At 42.8% G+C, this 20366-nt stretch overlaps 1 protein-coding gene across 7 annotated transcripts in view; it reads right to left on the bottom strand.

Annotated features, from left to right (window-relative positions):
• PLCG2 (phospholipase C gamma 2) overlaps positions 1-20366 on the bottom strand; it is a 94172-nt gene that overhangs the window by 50202 nt on the left and 23604 nt on the right. For 6 of the 7 annotated variants that reach the window (XM_073308055.1, XM_073308054.1, XM_073308053.1 and 3 more), the window contains 5 exons: positions 11183-11323; positions 7450-7543; positions 6018-6065; positions 938-1022; positions 56-139 (listed from right to left, as the gene is read on the bottom strand). In XM_073308055.1, the coding sequence (XP_073164156.1) occupies positions 56-139; positions 938-1022; positions 6018-6065; positions 7450-7543; positions 11183-11323 (452 nt within the window). The remainder of the gene's footprint in view (positions 1-55; positions 140-937; positions 1023-6017; positions 6066-7449; positions 7544-11182; positions 11324-20366) is intronic. The other variant, XM_073308056.1, reaches the window with a different exon arrangement.

Below are 20366 nucleotides of genomic sequence, written 5' to 3'. Positions count from 1 at the left end.
TCACCTTTTATTCAAACCAGACAGGATAATAGTATCTATCTATATATGAGCTTACCGATTTCTGCTGTTCAAACATAATTTTCTTGTAGAACAGGTGAAATTGTTCAAAGCTAAGTTCTTCCTTGGGAGCTCCTATTTCCTGTGAGGAGGAAGTATTAAACAGCATATTTGGAATATCCTAGGTTATATCTGTATAGCAACAAATTTGACATACCCTTTCCAGGTGCCATAGTCTTCCAAGGCACATATGGCTGCCATACTTTTACTTTAATTGTTTTGACATGATGGCTAATTGATTTCTTAAGAGAAACATTAATATGCTAATTGAACAAACAGAATCTTAATTTGTAATACACTGTTCCTGCCCCTCATCTCTGTCCACCACCCAGGCTCAGAGTACCAGCAGGCAGTTAGCCAGTTGCTCCCTTAAGACGACTGCTGGCAGATTCTCAAGAATGACTCATTCAGTGCTCATTATCCAGAGTACCAGTAACTATAATTTGGGACTTGGAGAATAGAGAGGTATAAAGCAGGAAAAATAAAGGGATCTTTAATGTTCCTGCAGGGATGCAAAGGGGCCTCAAAAGTTATTAACAGTAGTTCATGTTGAAGAGAAACTAAAAGTATCACTTCATTCATAATGTAAATTCTACCCTTAAAACAGGCAGTGACCAGATTTTCGTATATATTTGCACAGTGCCGACAAGAGGGCCATGAGCCTGATTTTGACTTTGGACAGTACTGCAATATTAATACCAGTAATAAAGATCATTAAAAAACTCTTCTGCATGACATTCAAACCTAAACTCTGAAATTAACCAATACAAATCAGATTAATTCACATGCTAAGAAGCAAAAGCCACAGGCAAGATGCTGTGTGTAAGAATCAATACATATTTTCACCAAATATTGGACATCAGGTGCTTTGGATAATTACCGCAAATTTATCCTTCAAGTATTTCACGCTGCCTACTTTGAAGTTTACTAAGGGAAGTATGGTCTTCAGTTCTCTAAGGCTGATACTGAAAAACAAGAGGGCAAAAACAGCATTCTATTAGTATGCATGCAACCTACAACTATCCAGCGGTATACCATTTTCATCAACACGTAAGTTGAATTATTGATACACTTTTAAAACATTCTCTGTCCATAGATCAATCCAAGTGCAACAGAAGTCTACTGACTTCTTTAGGAGTTGGACTAAACCAGGGGTGGGCAAACTACGGCCCAGCCACTTTAATTGCATCCTTGAGCTCCTACTGGGGTCTGGAGCTTGCCCCACTCCGGGACTCTAGCCGCGGAGCAGGGTTGGGGGCACTCTGCACGGCTCCCAAAAGCCGCAGCATGTCCCCACTCCAGCTTCTATGCGTAGCAGCAGCCAGGGGGCTCCGCACGCTGCCCCCGCAGCTCCCATTGGCCAGGAACTGCAGCCAATGGGAGCTGCGGGGGCGGCACTTGCGGACAGGGCAGCACACAGCAGAGCCACCTGGCCGTGCCTCTGCATAGGAGCCAGAGAGGGGAACATGCTGCTGCTCGCAGGAGCCACTTGAGGTAAGTGCTGCCCTGAGCCTGTACCCCTGAGCCACCCCCCTGTGCCCCAACCCCCTGCCCTAGCCCTGATCCTCCTCCCACCCTCCAAACCCCTCGGTCCCATCCCAGAGCACCCTCCCACAACCCAAACCCCTCATTCCCAGCCCCACCCCAGAGCCTGCACCCCCCCATGCCCCAACCCCCTGTCCCAGCCCTGATCCCCCACCCACCCTCCGAACCCCTCAGTCCCATCCCAGAGCACCCTCTTACACTCTAAACCCCTCATCCCCAGCTGCGCCCCCAGCCGGAGCCCTGCCCACTACCCCGCACCCCAACCCCCTGCCAGGAGTCCCCTCCTGCACCCTGTACTCCTCATTTCTGACCCCGCCCCGGCGCTGCACCCCAGCCAGAGCCCTCACCCCCTCCCACACCCCAAACTCAATTTTGTGAGCATTCATGGCCTAATATACAATTTTTATACCCAGATGTGGCCCTCGGGCCAAAAAGTTTGCCCACTCCTGGACTAAACTATACTGACCTTGTTATAAAAACAGTAAATTTCCTTTTTAAAGATAAGTAGGTAGCAAATGTTGTAAAAGTTGAAGATAAAAAATTCAATGGCCCTTAAATCAGTCCCTGGTTTTGTGATAAAAAAATAGCATATCAGTTCTGGGGCCCATAAAATTCAGCCTGAACCTGTTTATGCACAGACAAATACAGACACAAATGGATAATTGGCACATCTCCAACAGTTGTCCTTCTCCATGTGCAAAACAGGTATTCTGCAATCATGCAGGAACAACACTTTTACACACATTTTTAGGAATGTGAAATCTAGAACAGCATTTGATAATGTCAGACCTCAGTTCCAATCGCTTTACATTAAGGTATTACAGTTGGTTTTTATTGGTGAAAGACTCCTCATGCAACGCTGGGGCATGCTCCTATACTCCTTACTCAAGCAGAATTTGCATGTGAATAACTCCAGGAATGGGTTCCTTTGAAGACATAGCATCATCCACACCCATTGTCCATTGTCTATAATTCACAATTGGATACACTGGAGAGGATTTAGAGAAGAACTACAATACTCCCAAGGGAATTCTGTGCCAAAAAAATAATAATTCTACACCAAAAAACTAAAAACCCTGCAGCTCCCATCCTCCCACCCTGGGACACGGACTTGGCAGTGAGGCTGCACCTGAAGCAGACACAGCACAAGGGCCAGGTCTGCCCCAGAAATGCACCAGGGTCCTGCCCCCCTGTGCCAGGTGCACCAAGACAATCCAGGTGCAAGAGGAACAATCCATGTGTGGGGCACACAGGCTCAGCCTAGCAAGATCGAAATGTGGAGAGGTTTAGTGTGGGGATCCAGCTGTGGGGTAATAAGGTTCTGTGTGGGGCAATCTAGGTGCAGGCGGCTCAGTGGAGAGCCTGGGTGTGTAGGGGGGGGCTCAGTGGGGGGTAATGGGACTCTGCAGGGGGGGTCCAAGCAATGGTGGTTGGGACTAAGGGGGGCTCTGGGTGTCAGGGGCTCCGGTTGCTGGAGATGTGGGGATCCAGATGTCGCTGGTTGGGGCTCAGTGGGGTGGGGGTCCAGGTGCGGGTTGCTCGTTGGGGTGGTCCAGGTGTTGGAGGTGCAGCTCCGAGTGTAGAGGGCTCAGTGGGGGGTGGTTTGGGTGCAGGGTTGAGGGTCCTGATGCAGAGGTAAGGCTCAGCAGGGTAGGGGCTCGGGTGCAGAGGGCTCAGTGGGGGAGTCCAGATGCAAGGGGGCTGAGCAAACTGTGGAGCAGCTCCCTCTGTACAGTGACCCCTCCCACAGCAACTGAGGAGTGAATGGGGCTTCAGACCTCCCACCTCCCTCATCAACCTCAGCTTTGGTTTCAGTGTATCTTAGATACTTTTATGGCACCAATTACCACAGTATCAGAGTGCCTCACAATCTTTAATTTACATATCTCCAGAGCAGTGCTATCATCCCCATTTTACAGATGGGGAAACTGAGGCACACCACGACTAAGTAGTCACACAGGGTGTCTCTGGCAGAGCAGGGGTGGGAACCAAGGCCTCAAGTTCTAGGCCTTTGTTGTGACCCTTTAGATGACAATGCTGCTCCAAGCACTGGCCAGAAATGCTCACCAGAGATCAAAAACCCCAACAATTAACACTTATAAGAAACCCTTTTGCTCTTCAAAAAGTGTTTTACAAATATTCATCCACACAGCTGCCCTGTGAGGTGTCATCATCCCCACTTTGCAGATACGGAAAGTGAGGCAGAGCAGTTGAGAGATGGGGAAACTGAGAGATCAGTCAATAGCCAAAGAGGGAGTCAGTGTTGGAGCCAAGATTAGAACTCAGGAAGCTCCTGGCTCCCGGTCCTGCTGTCAGACCATGAGAACACGCACTTCTCCCACTGCACCCCCGGGGCTGATCACACTGCCACTCAACAGCTCTTTCTGGACAGGCAAGCAAAGGCCTTAAGCTAGGGCTGACTTCATTACTGTATATGGCAGCAAAGCTTCACTGCTGGGGCCAGCCAGGAAGTATCAGCTTTATAATTAGCTGACTAAAAATTAAAAAAAAAAAAAAAAAAAAGGTTAATTGCAGCATTCATCTGTTTCCTGGAGTTTTCTAAAGGTGGGAATTCTCTCTGGGTAAAGTGGAAACACCATCACCTCACAATTCAGCACATATCAAAGGGGGATCAGTTATGTTACCTTCCAGTAGTAAAACAACTATGGAAACTAACATAACCTTAACTAGATGTAGTATCAGCTGAAGCTTCTCTGCCCTATGGCTTTCCTTTGTTTCATGGTTCTCCCCTATTGTGGTGCTTTCTTACGGAAACACAGCAGCAGCAGAGCAAGAGCCAAGTGCAGTGACGTGATCTGGCATCCAGTAAAGAATGGTGCAGCTGGCACACTTTGTCCTTCCCCTCCTGACTAAGCGAGTCTGTCTCTGATATCTAAAATCTCTCTGAGCCCCTATGCTTGGGAACCAAATTCCGTTCATGCCCTTCCATCTCTCTTTGTATAGCAATCATCTTCCCAGTACCACAGATTGCTTGAAGAATGGTGTTATTTCCTGAAATAACATGTTTTCATCCACACAATGAGAACATGTTTTATTTTACTCTTAGGAAAAGGCTAAATGAGAGGAAACGAATGTTATTTTCTGCACTGAACTAGAAGTACAAACATTAATGCTGCTGGGAAAAGGGGGTAGCTAAGCTGCATTAAAGTGTCACCCACCAAGGAGTTAATTTCCTTCTCAAGGCATCGTACAACTTACAAAAATTCTAAAGAGAAATTTGCAGCTGAATTTGCAAGAGAGCATACTCTGCACTGCAACAGGCTATCCGGCACCTCAGCTAGCAGAGCAAGGATTCTCTCTCACTCTCACTCACCATAAAAGGAAATTTTGAAGACTAAAATCTACACCATTTTTTGCATGGGCCTGCAGTGAGCAGCTTCCATTTCCCACAAGAACCCAAATATGCCACCTCCATAGTTACAATATGCTGCGGCTTCCTCAACTGAGAAGCATGAATCCTGAGGTAACTCCTAAGCCTAGGTCTCCTCACCAACACATAACAGAGTAACAATCGCAAACGACCAAGCCAGTTTCACCAAGTTATATTTTCCAAAGCAAGTCCTTGCAAGTGATAACTCTACAAACTCTCTGGAACAGTGCCAGAGTCCTCAATCTAATTCTGAAAGACCACTGCTGGCTTCCTCCCACCTCTATGTTCAAGGACTATCTTGTGTTCCCATTGCCTAACCTACCCCACTCCCAAGATCTCCATGATGACGCCCCTCCGTTGGTTTCTCTGTCCCTACTCACACTGTCCCCCAGGGATCTCCTTGTCCCTACCTCGCCTTCCAAGAATTCCCCTGTCCTTTCACCCCATCATGCTCTCCCTCCTCAAGGCTCTGACTCACTGTGGGGAAAAATGACTGTTGTGGCTGTTGCTGTTAGTCCAACTCCCTCTGTGACCCACCTCACTCTCTTCACCCTCTCAGGCAGTGCTGGGGGCCTAGCCAAGGCAGGAGAGCAGAGTCCCAGCCTCTGGGTTCCCACTTGATTGGCAAAGGGGCAACAGCCTCTACAAAGGAAGCAGCTAGGTGCTGCTGGGAGTGGGGAGCTAAAAGTGGGAGGGAGAAAGAATCCCCTCTCCCTGCCTAAAACTACATGTATCCCAGTTCCAGCCATGAAGAAAGGGCAGAAAGCAAAATGATACAGTGGTGGTCATTTCCTTCTCTGTTATACACATCAGTGAATTTCATATGCTTGATGTCTCCATAACAAAACAGAACACAAATTCCTAACGAAAGAGCAGGTACAGCGTCCTGGACTCTCACATGTTACGTACGTCACATCTTTCTTATACAAAGTGATGTTTGTTACTTTAAATTCCACTCCTATACTTCATGTAGAAAAACTGACCATGAAAACTAAGCAAAACCTAAAAAGGGTGAGATTCATACCTGTTCCTTCTAGTCTGGTCAACAGAGTAGATCTGCTTTCTCAGCCAGCTTAAAAAACAAAACAAAACAAAACAGAAAAGTTATTTTAAGAATTAAAAACAAACAGAGCCTGTTCAATATCGCAATTTCAGTGATGAAAGTAAGCAGAGATATTTAAACTGGAAATCTAGCACATTCTGAAAAACGAGTCACAAGAATTTTCAGGTGCTGCATCTGCCCTGGTTCATTTTTGTGGCTTTACAATAATATTTTCCTATTTCTAAACAAAATGTTTTTGTCCCCTTGTTGTGTGTGACAAGCCCATGTAAACAAGGGTAATGACTAACCATACAAATGGGAAACAGTGAAAATAACTGGACACAAAAGAGCCAGGATCTGCAGCTGGTATAAACTGGCATAGCTTTAATGGAGCTACACTGATTGGCTCTAGCTGAGGATGTGGTCCCAAATATCATCAAATGCATGAAGTAAAAATGAAAAAGAAAATCCGCTTAATCTCTTTCAGCTGTAGTAATCTTTTACCTATCTTAGGTTAAAAAACCATAAATCAGACAGAAGTGTCAATTTTAGGACCAGCATCCCTTTAATGATATTGGCAATACTGACAGGGAAGCTCTGTTCATATAGACAGGTTTCACCCCAAAGGATAATCATAGCATTTCACTAAAAAACTCATATACTCTGTCTATACAGGAATCACTTTGTTGTTGCTGAAATGCAGCCACCTCGAGAGTGATGCACAGCAACTGTATAACAGTACAGAGCAATACCACACAAAAGTTAAAGACAGGAAGTGAGGAATACTTTTTCCCAGCTGAAATTGGATTTAGATGGGCAGGGCGTCAACACCTGAGCTGTAATTTGGACAAACAACCAATGAAGAAAGACAGGCTATGACTTTTCCCCACTGTGAACGAAAGGTGAATGGGGTGAGAAAAGATCAAGTCTGGGAGGGGGCTCAGGGCCTGTTGAGAAGAGAGGGATTCTCTGCCCATGGCTGAGTGGTGGGAAGGGGGAGAGGGTCTAGTTGTGAGATCCTGAGAAACTCTGAGTCACCTGAAATGGAGATGCCAACACACACATAGACCAGACATTCCCATGAACTTCTTAAATACTTTCTTTGGCATCCAAACCTGGAACCAGGAGAGTTTATATAACAAACCAACCAACCAGAGAGCCAAATCCATCACAGTGTAAGTAGCCATAACTCCATAGAAGACTATTAAGTGGCATATGCTTTTACAAGACCTGAATTTGGACCACACTTTCTAAGTATAGCATGTTGTCTGTAGAGTATTGCTCTTAATGTAACTTACAGACCACACTGGTTTCATCCTTGAAAATGTCTTTTCAGTTTTTCACTATCAAATTGCAAAGAAATGTCAAGCTGTTGAAGAGTCTCTCATAAACAAAGGGGGAAAATTCCATGTACCTCTCTGTGATTGCAGGTGTGGAAGCATTCATAACCTCTTGATGCAAGATATTCAAGCCACACAGCCATTTATCAGCATCATCTTTGGAATCAGCTGCAAAGATTAATACACTGTGAGAAACATTAATACATAACAAAGACATAATCTGTGATGTTTATATAAACCCTAGTGTATAACGTGGGTTGGCTACCCATTCTCTGTGATAATCTCATTACAGAGCTTTACGCTATCAATCCAACACATCCCAGTGAAAGAATCTATGTTAGTTTTTAAGGATTAAAAAAAAAAAAACCGCTAGACCTATCAAAAACATCTCCTTTTAAAACTTTGTTAATCAGAACATAAGACGTTCCAAAGCTGCAACAGAATTACTGCCAACCTACAACTCTCACTGTGACAACAGCAGAATTTTTGCTTTTTTCCATCTTCTGTTCTTAAGGTGGCCAAAGTACCTGCCGTGGGCTGAATGTAGCCCAGAGCCACCCTCTCCTTTAAAATTAACATGTGACCTGTGGATACTACAGATTCCAACATGCAATGCTCTAATTCTAACCCTTAACATTTCTGAGTGGCTTGCAAAACAAATCCTTCATCCTGACTGCCATAATCACACCACTATGCACAGTCTATGCCAGACTATGGTTTGTGGGAAAGTTAACTTCTTGCATAAAAGGTGCATTTGGGAGAAGAGTCTTTAAGTTCCCACAGACTCCTGCGGCAGGATTAGAGCTCAAATGCTTGATCCGTTCATCCTTAGCTTTACATTTTCAAGTCTATTTTCAGAAGGAAAATAGCTAGAAATTTTATTTTGTTCCAAAATGAGTTTGCATCTACACTTCTAGTACCAGATGCAAACCAGAAGGGCTTGCTGGTAATGATCCAACTTGATCTGAGTACCTACTAGTCAGATCAAGTTCATGCGTTGCATTCTGGGAGCTACAGACCCTGAGGGACACAAATTTGTATTATTAAAGGTGCAGGTGGGCTGCAATTTCCCTTTCATGCTGCAGATTAGGTGCAGCCTTTGGGCAGAATTTGGACAGCCCTGCATTATAGCATTCCAGTTCAGAAATTCATCAAAGCTTCCCTCCACCAAAACAGTCCTCCCGAAGAATTATTTCCTGCCAATATCTCCAACTTGAGCAATTTCTGCAATATCCTTTAAAACAAAAACAGTCTCTCAAAAGATACACATTGTTTTTAAAATTATACTTTCAAACAATGCTGTATTCTCCAAAACTGAAGCAGAGCCCAGCTTCAGATCCCTGTGGAAATCTTTTTCAATTAGTTACGTTTCTGGAAAGGACAGACACCACCCACTGCTAGTCTAACTGTCCCAAAGTTATTCTGTGTGTAAAGAAAGCTGCCATTCCCCGTTAAGTAACAGTTACCTTGTATTGTTCTCAGAAACCAAGACAAAGTGCTTTAACAAAGAAAAGGATTTTCCTGATATTGAAAATATCAGTCATGTTGTTCTAAGAATCTGTGTTATGGCAACAGACCTCCTCGTACTGATTGTTCTCAAACTACTTACAGAGACTAGATTCTGAGAAAAAAAAAACAAGGGGAAAATACAGCCCAACAGTGCTCAGGGCACAATTATATTTAAAATGATGCTGCACATTCTGAAATTTCAAGGATATTCTGGGCTTAATCTAAATTCAAATCTGGTATGTAGAGCCAAATTTTCACAAGCAACCATTAATTTTCAACACACAAAATTTGAGCATACTCCTTCACATGCAAACCCACATTTAGTACACCAATCCTCTGTGCAATTAACTGTACATTATTTTACAAGCATAAATACAGGGTTTACTTACACACATGGGAAAGTACCTCAACTAGGGAGAGCATCACTTCCACATTTAAAAAAAATCTCTATGACTGTTAGGATTATAACACTTACAACACACTGATCACTTCTCTACTCTACTAGGAACATCTTAAAAATTACTTCAGTTTTTATTACAATTTTGCAAATGAATTTAATGCTCATGAAACTGACAATGCTGATCTAGCATAGGACCAAGGGAATTCCCATAAGCAATGAAACCAGCAGTCCATATATTCCTGTAACAAAGAAGATTCAAGACCCCTTCAGTAGGTAGTTATCCCCGTCTTAAAGAGAAATTTCTTCCTAATCTCACTGATTAGGAACTGTCTTATGCCCTGAAGTATAAGGGTTTATATCACATCCAAAACTCTAGTTTTTGCTCTTTTTAAAAACACCCTTTTTAATGTAATTCGATTATCTCATTTTCCATAAAAATATCCAATCCATTTTTTAATCTTTCTAAGCTTGTGTGTCCAATGATATCTTGTGACAAAGAGATTCATAGCATAATATTGTGTTGCACATAAAAAGTATTTCCTTGTATTAGTTTTTGATTCCCTGTCTTTCAATTTGATTAACATCCCTTCTCCTCATATAGACATGCACAGCCCTTACGGTGCACTTGAGCATGCAATTCACCTCCTATTCCAGTCCTTGCCCTCTCGTAGGGTCTGGTCAACACTACCGAGTTAGGTCGAGGCAAGCCATTTTAGGTTGACCTAACCATGGAAGTGTCTACACTTAAATTTCACTCCCACTGATGTAACTGCCCTGCTACGCCGACTTAATAACTCCACTTCCATTAGGAGTGTAAAGTCACAGTCGTATAGCTAGGTCAATACAACGTCAGCGCACACACTGCATTGCTTACATCGACTGTTGCTGGCTTTCACAAGCCGTCCCACACTGACAGTACAATTGATACAAGTGCTCCTGGTAAGGAAGCACACTGCTGACACAAGAAGCAAAGTGTAGACACACACAAGCAATGTAATTACTGCCACAGCCATATGCCAACGTAAGTTAGGTTGACTTAATTTTGCAGTATAAACAGGCCTAAGTAAACAGACCCTGCCAGTTGTGTGGTAGTTTTTTCTGATGTGGTCACTAAGAAGTAGGCTATGGATCCTAAATTCACTTTTATGTGTGACCCCAAGCAGGTTTCAGACTCAGGGGCGAGACTCTGGCCGCAGTAAAGCCAATGGCAAAATCTCCATTGACTTCAATAGGGCCAGGATTTCACACAGGCCTCCAGTGTTAAAAAAAAAATCTCACCTGAGATATTTAACCAGAAAGGATCTACACTGCTAAACATGAGTGAATGAATAAAAGATAAGTACTTCATAAAAAAGCCTCTCTATAATGTTCCTTCTAAAGGGACATCAGGGAGCTGCAGGGTATAAAGAAATGAATCAACAGAAACACACACATAGGGATTTACTATATATTTGCTGCTTATACCTCACTTATACTTGTGCCTTGCAATGAGTGATAGGCATTTCATCTTCCTAAAACATACAGAGCTGGTGTCAAGGAGGGTACAAGACTGCTTGCAACAATTCAAACACCTAAAATGACCCACTCATAAGCCATGAAAATGATCCTTTTAAACAGCACAAGGAAAAAATTCTCACCTAATAAATTATTTTTACATAAAAATTACATTATTTTACACAAAAATTACAAATGCCACAATTCAAGGGCATTAAAAGCAGTAAGTGGGAAAGGGTGCTCTCTCTCACCCTCCTCAATTTTGAATGTTTGGTATGTTTTAGGAAGGCCAGGGAAAAAGAAAAACAGCCTAAGCTTTGCATTACTGCTCTGTCAATGCTATAGGTCTCTCGTCTAAAAGGTTTACTATTTGAGGCTTAAAGAAGACAGACAAAAAAAATTACCTGCTAAGCTTAAGGTGTTGAGAACAAACTGGGTACCGTAAAAAATAGTGAAGCAATGCTCTTTATGCTGTGTTGCTTTCCCGCGCTCAAAATCCTTTGCATTTTTCCCAGGGCGAATTTCCTTTATTTCCCTCAGATCCACTGAAAGAAAATAACATGTGTCAGTACAAACTGTACTTACATAATTCCAGCAGAGACCAATGCAGGAAGACAAACATGTCAAAACATTTATTAATTATTATCATTGTATTGGGACTTGCTATGGTGGTGACTGCTTAAATGTGTTTCTGCCCTCAAGGCTGGGACAGAGGAGAGTGGGAGAGGAAGAAGAGGGTAGCTTTTTTGCAGAAACTTAAAATAATGCAGTGACAACATTCCTGGGACTGTTACACTCTCTCCACTGACCAAGTTATGTATAAAATCAATAGGCTTGACGGGAAGAGTTGTCCGCACACTTTTGCAAGTGTCATTTACTTTGACGCTGGAGTTCCCTTTTTGACTGGCAAACTGTTTGAGGGTACTCTAAAGGGACAACACACCACCACCACCACCACTTGATGTTACTTTATTTGCACCATGAAACCAACTCAAACCTTTTCTGGTCTGCAGAACTTGAGCAGTTTTTGTGGGGAAATCTACACTTTACACTTATGTTTTAGAACTTTCTTTGGCTAAGCCTCAATGTAACCATTAAGCTATCTATGAACCTTCCTCTGCTCAGATCCAAACAGGTCTCTGTCTTTTAATACAGCTTTTAGCACTGCTGAGTGACCTATGCCTTCCCACAGAGCACAGCTACACTTTAAAAAAATCATGAAAGGAGAACACTGTGCTGATATGTGGCCTAGAGTCAGTCCTCTGCTTATCATAGTCGGAGGCCTGGGTCTGCATAATATTTGTGAGGCAGCACTGAAATAGAATATGTGCTCTCTTACGATAAGATATTTATTAGAAAACTGAGGAAGTGGTTTCGTTCTGCCCGTAGACTGGACAGAAGTACACACGGCTCTTCCTACTTTTGACAAGTCAAGAGTTACTGCTTACAGGATGAGGACTGAACCAAAAATAAATAAATAAATAAAGTTGCACAGCTGCTCTTGAAATGTGTTTATCAAACCATACAGTGTCAGAGGAAACTGACTGGGGGTTTCTGTTTGTGTGTGTTTACAATTCAGGGATACAGACAATGTATTTTAAAAGAGCATCTCCTTGCTACTAGATCACAACATATCAAATGTAGTGAAATAAAGAGGGGAAGGGCTAACCACCTGTTTCTAAAGCTCTGTGGGATGATTAATTTTTGTGTGATGTAGTTTGGTGTGCGGTGGTGGAGAGGGTTGATCAGCAAAGCCTGGATGGTAGAATAGTCATACACCTGGGAAGTTCTTATTGTGAGTGAGACTATCCCAGGCCAAACTTACTTCTCCATTTGGAGTTGTTTATCCCAGAGATGACATTACTGCTAGGAAAGGGGAAGAAAATTATTATTTTGTATTGAGGTAGCCCTTATAAGCTGCAGCCTTTGACCAGGTTCTGTAGAAACATGGAACAAAGATACAGTCCCTGCCCCAAGGAGCTTTATGTCCCCCAGATATTTATCTGCAAAATAAAGTGACCACTCCTTCTCCCAGACTCCACCCAACAACTCTCAGTAAGAATAGTGTGGAAAAAATCTCCATCCAAATTTTTCAAATGTGGCTGCATAGAGTAGGCTCCTAAATATACATTTAGGTATTGAAATATGTAGCCTGAATATCAGAAATGTTGAGCAATGAAGAGCTCCCACTGAATGTTCAGCCCCTCTGAAATTCTTACTTAGGTACCTAAAATGGATCTCAGCTTATCTTAAGGTGTCTGTGACAGGTTACCGTAGTGTCACAGCATCCACATTTGAAAATGTTGGTGTTACTTCTCAAGCATGTCAAAAGGAGTTTGACAAAGACACATCAGGATGCAGATAGCAGATTTCAATTCAAAGTAAAGCAACAGGGAAACATTTATCAGATTCCCTGTAACTTTACTTGAGTGCCTTAACCACTCAGCCACCACTCCAGACCTCCAGTCTTGAAGGTTATGGGTTTTGTCTTGATGGATCTCAAAATGAAAGGCCACCTTCAGTTCACACAACTGCAAAATGGGTACCTGATCCATGGGGTTAGGGCAGTCAAAGGCAGTCTGACATGATACTGGCCTCATCCCTCCCTTGTGTACTGTGAGCTATGAAACTGACATGTTTTAACCATGTCAGCCCAATGAGCCATTGGCTTGGGGAAACTTTGACTTCGCTAAAAGAAAAGGAGGACTTGTGGCACCTTAGAGACCAACAAATTTATTTGAGCATAAGCTTTCGTGAGCTACAGCTCACTTTGTTAGTCTCTAAGGTGCCACAAGTACTCCTTTTCTTTTTGCGAATACAGACTAACACAGCTGCTACTCTGAAATTTGACTTCACTGTAACTCTACTGAACACCATACACAAAACCCAGAGATAAAAACTAAGATTTCCCAACCCTAATTGTTGTTTCCACTTTGAGTTACTATTTCTCCATACTGACCTCTAACATAGAAAGAGTCAAGCTTGCTTAATTTCTTCTCTCTATTGCACGCACGCACACAGACACGCACACACACACCCCATCTTTTCTCTGCATTATAGCCCTGATACCTCACTCTCGTGCTCTCACCCTCTCTGGGGTGTGTGTGTGTGTATGTGTGTGTGTGTGTGTGTGTTATTTTGGTTAAGGACGTGATTTTTTTTTTTTAAATCAATATAGTTATACTGGTACAACCCCTAGCATGGACGCAGTTATACTGATATAAGGTACAGCTCATTCCCCTTTCCTTACAGGGATAAGCTATACCAGTTATAAGCACTTTTATACTAGCAGGGGTTATACAGTTTTAACTATATCGGCATAGTTAAAGTGGAACAAGTTTTGTGTGTGGATGAGAAGAGCCACACTGCACCCCAGGCTCTGCTCAGATGTGCTTTAGAATTCATTTAATTGGAGGACAAATAAGGTAGTAAACTTATTACCCAGTTAGAACAGGTAGCTGAATGGTTAGGATCAGATTTTTAAAAGATATTTAGGCATTGTTCTGCTCAGTGTTGCAATGCCTAACAGATTTAGGTGTCTAGATCTCATTTTCAAAAGGGATTTAGGCACCAAGTGAGCACAAAAACACCTAAATACCTTTAAAAAACTGGACCTATGTGACTAAGCTCAACCATGAGGGAAGGAGGTTACGAGGGAGGGAGAACAGAAAAAATGAGTGTGACATAGGTCAACTTCCCTTTCAAGAGTTCAAATTCAGTATCTTTTATGTTCCTGAAATTATTATACTTTATTTCCCTTAGAAAAAACATTCTATAGAACTTTATAGGGATGAAATCAATAGGTTGCTGTAGAAACTATCCTAAATAAACTCTAGAATAGAAAAGGATAACCATTCTATAAGGCTGTTTTTTAACCACCTTTGTTGAATTTTATATAAAGATACATAATTGTGTGTTGAATTTTATATGACTAAAACTAGGCCACCCTAAAGAAGGCTATCCTTTTGTATTAAGTACTATAGGCTTCTCCATACGGCCTATATTGTGTATTGTGAGGGGGGACAACACGCATGGAACAAGTGCTCTCTCCAGGGCACTGTCATGGTGAAAATCGTGGGCTAGACCCCCAGAGAGAGAGGGGAAGAGCCACAACAGACATGACCCTGCTGTTGTGCAGAGTTCTGCTGACTTCACAGGCATAGAGCTCACCGTAGGATCAAACTCTACAACTCCACTATCCAATCTGGCTGCCCCTGACTGAATGAGAAAAGGGTATAGCCAGGGAAATCCATACCCTGGAGAAAGATTTTATTAAAAATGTCGCAAATTCAGTCTGATAAGTTTGCTATACTGACAAGATCTTATAATCAAAGATCTATAATGCACTGGCAGTTGAACAGAATGGTCTTTTACTGGGAAATACAAACAGAAAATAACTCCTGCCCCAGCGATACTCGTAGAATGCACCAGAAATTCTATCATTTGACACTCTCTTGCTGTCTTGAAGCATTAGACCCTTTCATCTTCCCAACTGTGTGCTCAAAATATAAAGCCAAGTTCCACCCCCAGATATGCACAAGGACTCCCATTACATCAGTATGTATGTCCAAGGGTAAATTTTGACACCAATGGCCTGATCGTGCTCCCACCAGATAATGGAAATCACACAGGGCCTGAAAGGTAGTACTTAGAGTTTCAACCCCGGTGAAGTGAGCTGTAGCTCACGAAAGCTTATGCTCAAATAAATTGGTTAGTCTCTAAGGTGCCACAAGTACTCCTTTTCTTTTTGCGAATACAGACTAACACGGCTGTTACTCTGAAACTCTGTTAGTCCATAAAAGAGTACTCAGAACAATACAACTGGCACACATCCCAAGGAAATATAGAACCATAAAACAAATCAAATAAAGCAACAGACTCAAACCCAGCAAGGTGAGAAAGAGAAAAACCTCACATTTATTCTAGTAAATCTCATGCCAGTTTGGACAGCCAGAACCCGCTAAACCAGTTTCAAAATGTCAGGCTTCTAGTTTACATTTCATCCATTCCATTATATGGCTATTTCTGTGGAGTTTAAAAGGATTTCCTTGGGAGGCTAGTCAGTCATCTTCTCGATTTTGACAACTTATTCAAGTGGACTCGTGGTATAGTGGCCTAAGCATGTGGCTCAAATTCCAGTTCTGCCAATGAGATGAATGGCTTTAGGCAAGTCTTAATTTCTATGGATTGGGAAGTAGATAAATAGTATAACAACACAGATGTTGCATGGATTATATGCACCATGCCTCCAGGAGCTCCCATTGCAGCAGGGCTCAAGTTTTTTGCCCGACAACTTTTGACCCAAGAAATCTTTATTTTTCTCTATTCAAACAAGTTACCAAGATAAATACTTATTTAAATAATGCCTATTTTGAACAATCTGACTATTATTTTTAATACAGTAGTGCCTAGAGGCAAGGACTAATCAGGACTGGGACCCTTATGCATTGTGCTGTACAAACTCAGAATAAATGACAAAATTAACCCTCTGGATGTAACAAACAATTGGAAACAGAAAGTTTCTCTAAGAAAATGCATATGCATAGGCCAGCTTCACCCCAGCTAAATGGTTCCAAGTCCGATATATATTTATTCATTGTAACCAATAAATAAAATAAACTTCAGAAATCCCTACAAGCCATCTACCCAGCTGTTACCAACTGTAACTTCTCGTGTCTTGCTTACAATACTCCTCCTAATACATCCCAGAATCATGTTCGCTTTTTTTGCAACAGTGTTACACTGGTGACTCATATTTAGCTTATGGTCCACTATGACCCCAAGATCCCTTTCCGCAGTTCTCCTTGCTAAGCAGTCATTTCCCATTTTGTATGTGTGCAACTCATTGTTCCTTCCTAAGTGGAGTACTTTGCATTTGTCCTTATTGAATTTCATTCTATTTACTTCAGACCATTTCTCCAGTTTGTCCAGATCATTTTTAATTTTAATCCTATCCTCCAAAGCACTTGCAATCCCTCCCAGCTTGGTATCGTCCGCAAACTTTATAAGTGTACTCTCTAGGTCATTATCTAAATCACTGATGAAGATATTGAACAGAACGAGACCCAGAACGGATGCCTGCAGGACCCCACTCGTTATGCACCTTCCAGCATGACTGTGAACCACTGATAACTACTCTCTGGGAACAGTTTTGCACCCACCTTATAGTAGCTCCATCTAGGTTGTATTTCCCTAGTTTGTTTATGAGAAGGTCATGTGAGACTGTATCGAAAGCTTCACTAAAGTCAAGATATACCAAAAAAAGAAAATGAGTACTTTTGGCACCTTAGAGACTAACAAATTTATTTGAGCATAAGCTTTCATGAGCTACACGAAAGTTTGTGCTCAAATAAATTTGTTAGTCTGAATGCATCCGATGAAGTGAGCTGTAGTTCACGAAAGCTTATGCTCAAATAAATGTCTTAGTCTCTAAGATGCCACAAGTACTCCTTTTCTTTTTGCAAATACAGACTAACACAGCTGCTACTCTGAAAGATATATCATGTGTACTGCTTCCCCCCCATCCACAAGGCTTGTTAACCTGTCAAAGAAAGCTATCAGGTTGGTTTGACACGATCTGTTCCTGACTGTTACTTATCACATTATTATCTTCTAGGTGTTTGCAAATGGATTGCTTAATTATTTGCTCCATTTTCTTCCAGGAAGGAAGGAAGAGTAGTGGTTTGATGGACAACTCCACAGAGGGTCTTGTGTGCATGAGAGGTAGGCATAAAAGAACGTATAAAGATGCCTGTGTAAGACATGGACAAACAGACAATGGAGGCTGACTTCATTAGTGGGGCCGGGCTGAAGTGATAATACATAAGGACAAGTAAGTAGGGAGGGAAAAACTGAGCTATGAACTGCCTTACAGGTAAGGACCAGGAACCTTATCCAAACCCTAGTGAAGTCCATCAGAGTCTTTCTAAGGACATCAACAGGTTAAGGATCAGACCCAGAAGTCAGTTTTTGATGTGCTGGAGAAGGGGGAGTCCGTGAAGGGACTCAAAGAGGGGGCAACATGGTCAGAACAACATGTCAAGAAGTGTAATTTAGGAGCAGTGCTTTGAATGGACCTGATGGAATAAGTAGGGTCTCAGGAAGACGAGAGAGAAGACGGTGACAGATTATAAAATGTGAAAAGATAAGAAGCTTCGAAAACTTTAGTGGTATGATCAGAGAGAAATATATACGTAAGTATGGATAGGAGTACACATACATACTTAAAACACAGGAACAGAGGATGATTTTGCCTGTAGCCAAAATTTTGCTCATGCATTTGAAAAATGGATTTCCAAAAATATAATCAGCCATTTGCAAAATGAGAAGGTTTCTTCTTTGGAGGGGCAGAAACCTGACTTGATCCGACAGACACACAGAACTCTGCAGTGTAGGAAAGTGTGCAAATGAGCACCCAGCGAATATAAAAAAGCTTTTTTAGTTTCCTTTTGCAAATGCACCTTGCTGTGGTTAGCAGAGACAATGGCTCCATTCTCACTTCCACATAACCCAAGAATTAACTATCAAATTGCCACTGACAAGGTGTGCCACTGTACACCTGTTGTTTTAGTCAAAACATGAATATGGTGTGCGGCTGTGAGTGCAAAGCAATGTTTTTCCATCAGAGAGTAAGGTGGCCTGGCCATCTACAGACAGTACACACCCTAGAAAACTCACACACCTTGGTGTACATACAGTTTGGAAAACAAACTTGACTCAAGGCAGCGCTTCAGTTCAGCCGAAGCTGTCCAGAGCAGAGCTCTGGTAAATATTTTCAAACCCGTGGGGCAGAAGCCCCAAGCCTCGCCCCCCCGCCATGGGACACAAGTCCTGAGCCCCAGTGCCCCTCATGGGGCATAAGCCCCTAACCCTGGCACTCCAGGAAATACTCTGAGAAATTAAGCCCTGATCCAAGGATAGTAAAATTTAATGAGAAGTACTATACTGTAGTGGACTGAGCAAAGATTATAAACCACAAAACTATTTGAAACACAGTTACAAAACCTAAGGATTTGATACAACGCAGAAGACACACAGGGCTAAAGTTCCAAAGGACAGGGAATTTAGCCATGTGACAGACTGAACTAGTGGGAGGTGCACAGTTAACACCCATAGTTTAACAAATTCAGGTCACACAAGTACCATTTTCCTGACTATAACTACATTTTAAACAGAAGACTTCTCACTAGGCAGCTCACAAAACTTCACGGAACTTTTTATAGTTCTCTCTAGTTTGGGATCTTTTAGATTAGGCAGCAGTCAATGTGAAAAGGCTAGGGCTTGAAATTGTAAGGCAAAGTCACCCTAATCATGTAACTATTTCTATCCCACTTTGTAACATTTACATCGGGGTAGGCAAACTACAGCCTGGGGGCCACATCCAGCCTTCAAGCTCCCGCTGGGGAGCGGGATCCGGGGCCTGAGCTTGCCCCGCTCTGGTGTTCTAGCCTGGGAACGAGGTCAGGGGCTTGCCCCGCTCCACGCAGCTTCTGGAAACAGCAGCATGTCCCCCCCCTCCAGCTCCTACGCATAGGGGCAGCCAGGAGGCTCCGCACCTGCACCCACCCCAAGCACTGCCCTGCAGTTCACATTGGCCAGGAATTACGGTGAATGGGAGCTCCAGGCGCAGCACCTGCGGACGGGGCAGCGCGCAGAGCTGCCTGGCCACGCCTCCACGTAGGAGCTGGAGGGGAGACATGTCACTGCTTCTGGGAGCTGCTTGAGGTAAGCGCCACCCGGAGCCTTCACCCCTACCATGCCCCAACCCCCTGCCCCAGCCCTGATCCCCTCCTGCCCTCCAAACCCCTCAGTCCCAGCCTGGAGCACCCTACTGCAACCTCAACGCCTCATCCCCCACCCCACCCCACCCCAGAGCCCGCACCCCCTCCCACACCCCAATCTCCCATTTCATGAGCGTTCATGGCCCACCATACAACTTCCATACCCAAATGTGGCCCTTGGGCCAAAAAGTTTGCCCACCCCTGATTTACTTGCACACAAAAAAAGTCGGCCGTGAGGTGGGGGGAGAGGAGGATTAAATCCCAAGAAGTAAAATAAAAATAAATAAAAGGTACATTTAATGGAAATGGAGTCCTGGGCTTTGAAGAATAAAATACTGACTGAAGTCAATGGGAGCTGTGGATGCTTGGTGCATTTATGGACATTTATGGTGCAGAAGTGCTATAAAGTTCATTTAACGCTGTCCCTGTTTCACTGATTGGCCGTAACAGGAAGTCTGGCCTTTGTAAATTAGCATGTAAACACAAAGTGCATGAGCTGCTGAAGGGAAGAAGTGATCACATAGCAGTTAAAAGCTACACATGTTCATCTTTTCATTTTACCACAGAAACCAAGCTCTAAATACCCAGCAGAAAAAAAAAAAACACATGTACACTAACACCAAAGTACTTGAAAGTCCCTTGGGTAAGAACTGAAATAGATCAGCTTCAAAAGGGGAAAAAAATGGTGAATTTTAATGTCTCTTTGAAAAGTAACTTCATACAAATCAAAAAGTAAATTATATTTTTAAGATGAGCTAATAAAACAGATAGCTGGCATTTAGGATATGCAAGAAAAAGGAAGTGATGG

This window comes from Lepidochelys kempii, chromosome 12, assembly GCF_965140265.1.
Source record: "Lepidochelys kempii isolate rLepKem1 chromosome 12, rLepKem1.hap2, whole genome shotgun sequence".
NCBI classification, from domain to species: Eukaryota; Metazoa; Chordata; order Testudines; family Cheloniidae; genus Lepidochelys; species Lepidochelys kempii.
Note: the sequence above shows the minus strand (reverse complement) of the source record. Positions and strands in the feature narration are given on the sequence as shown.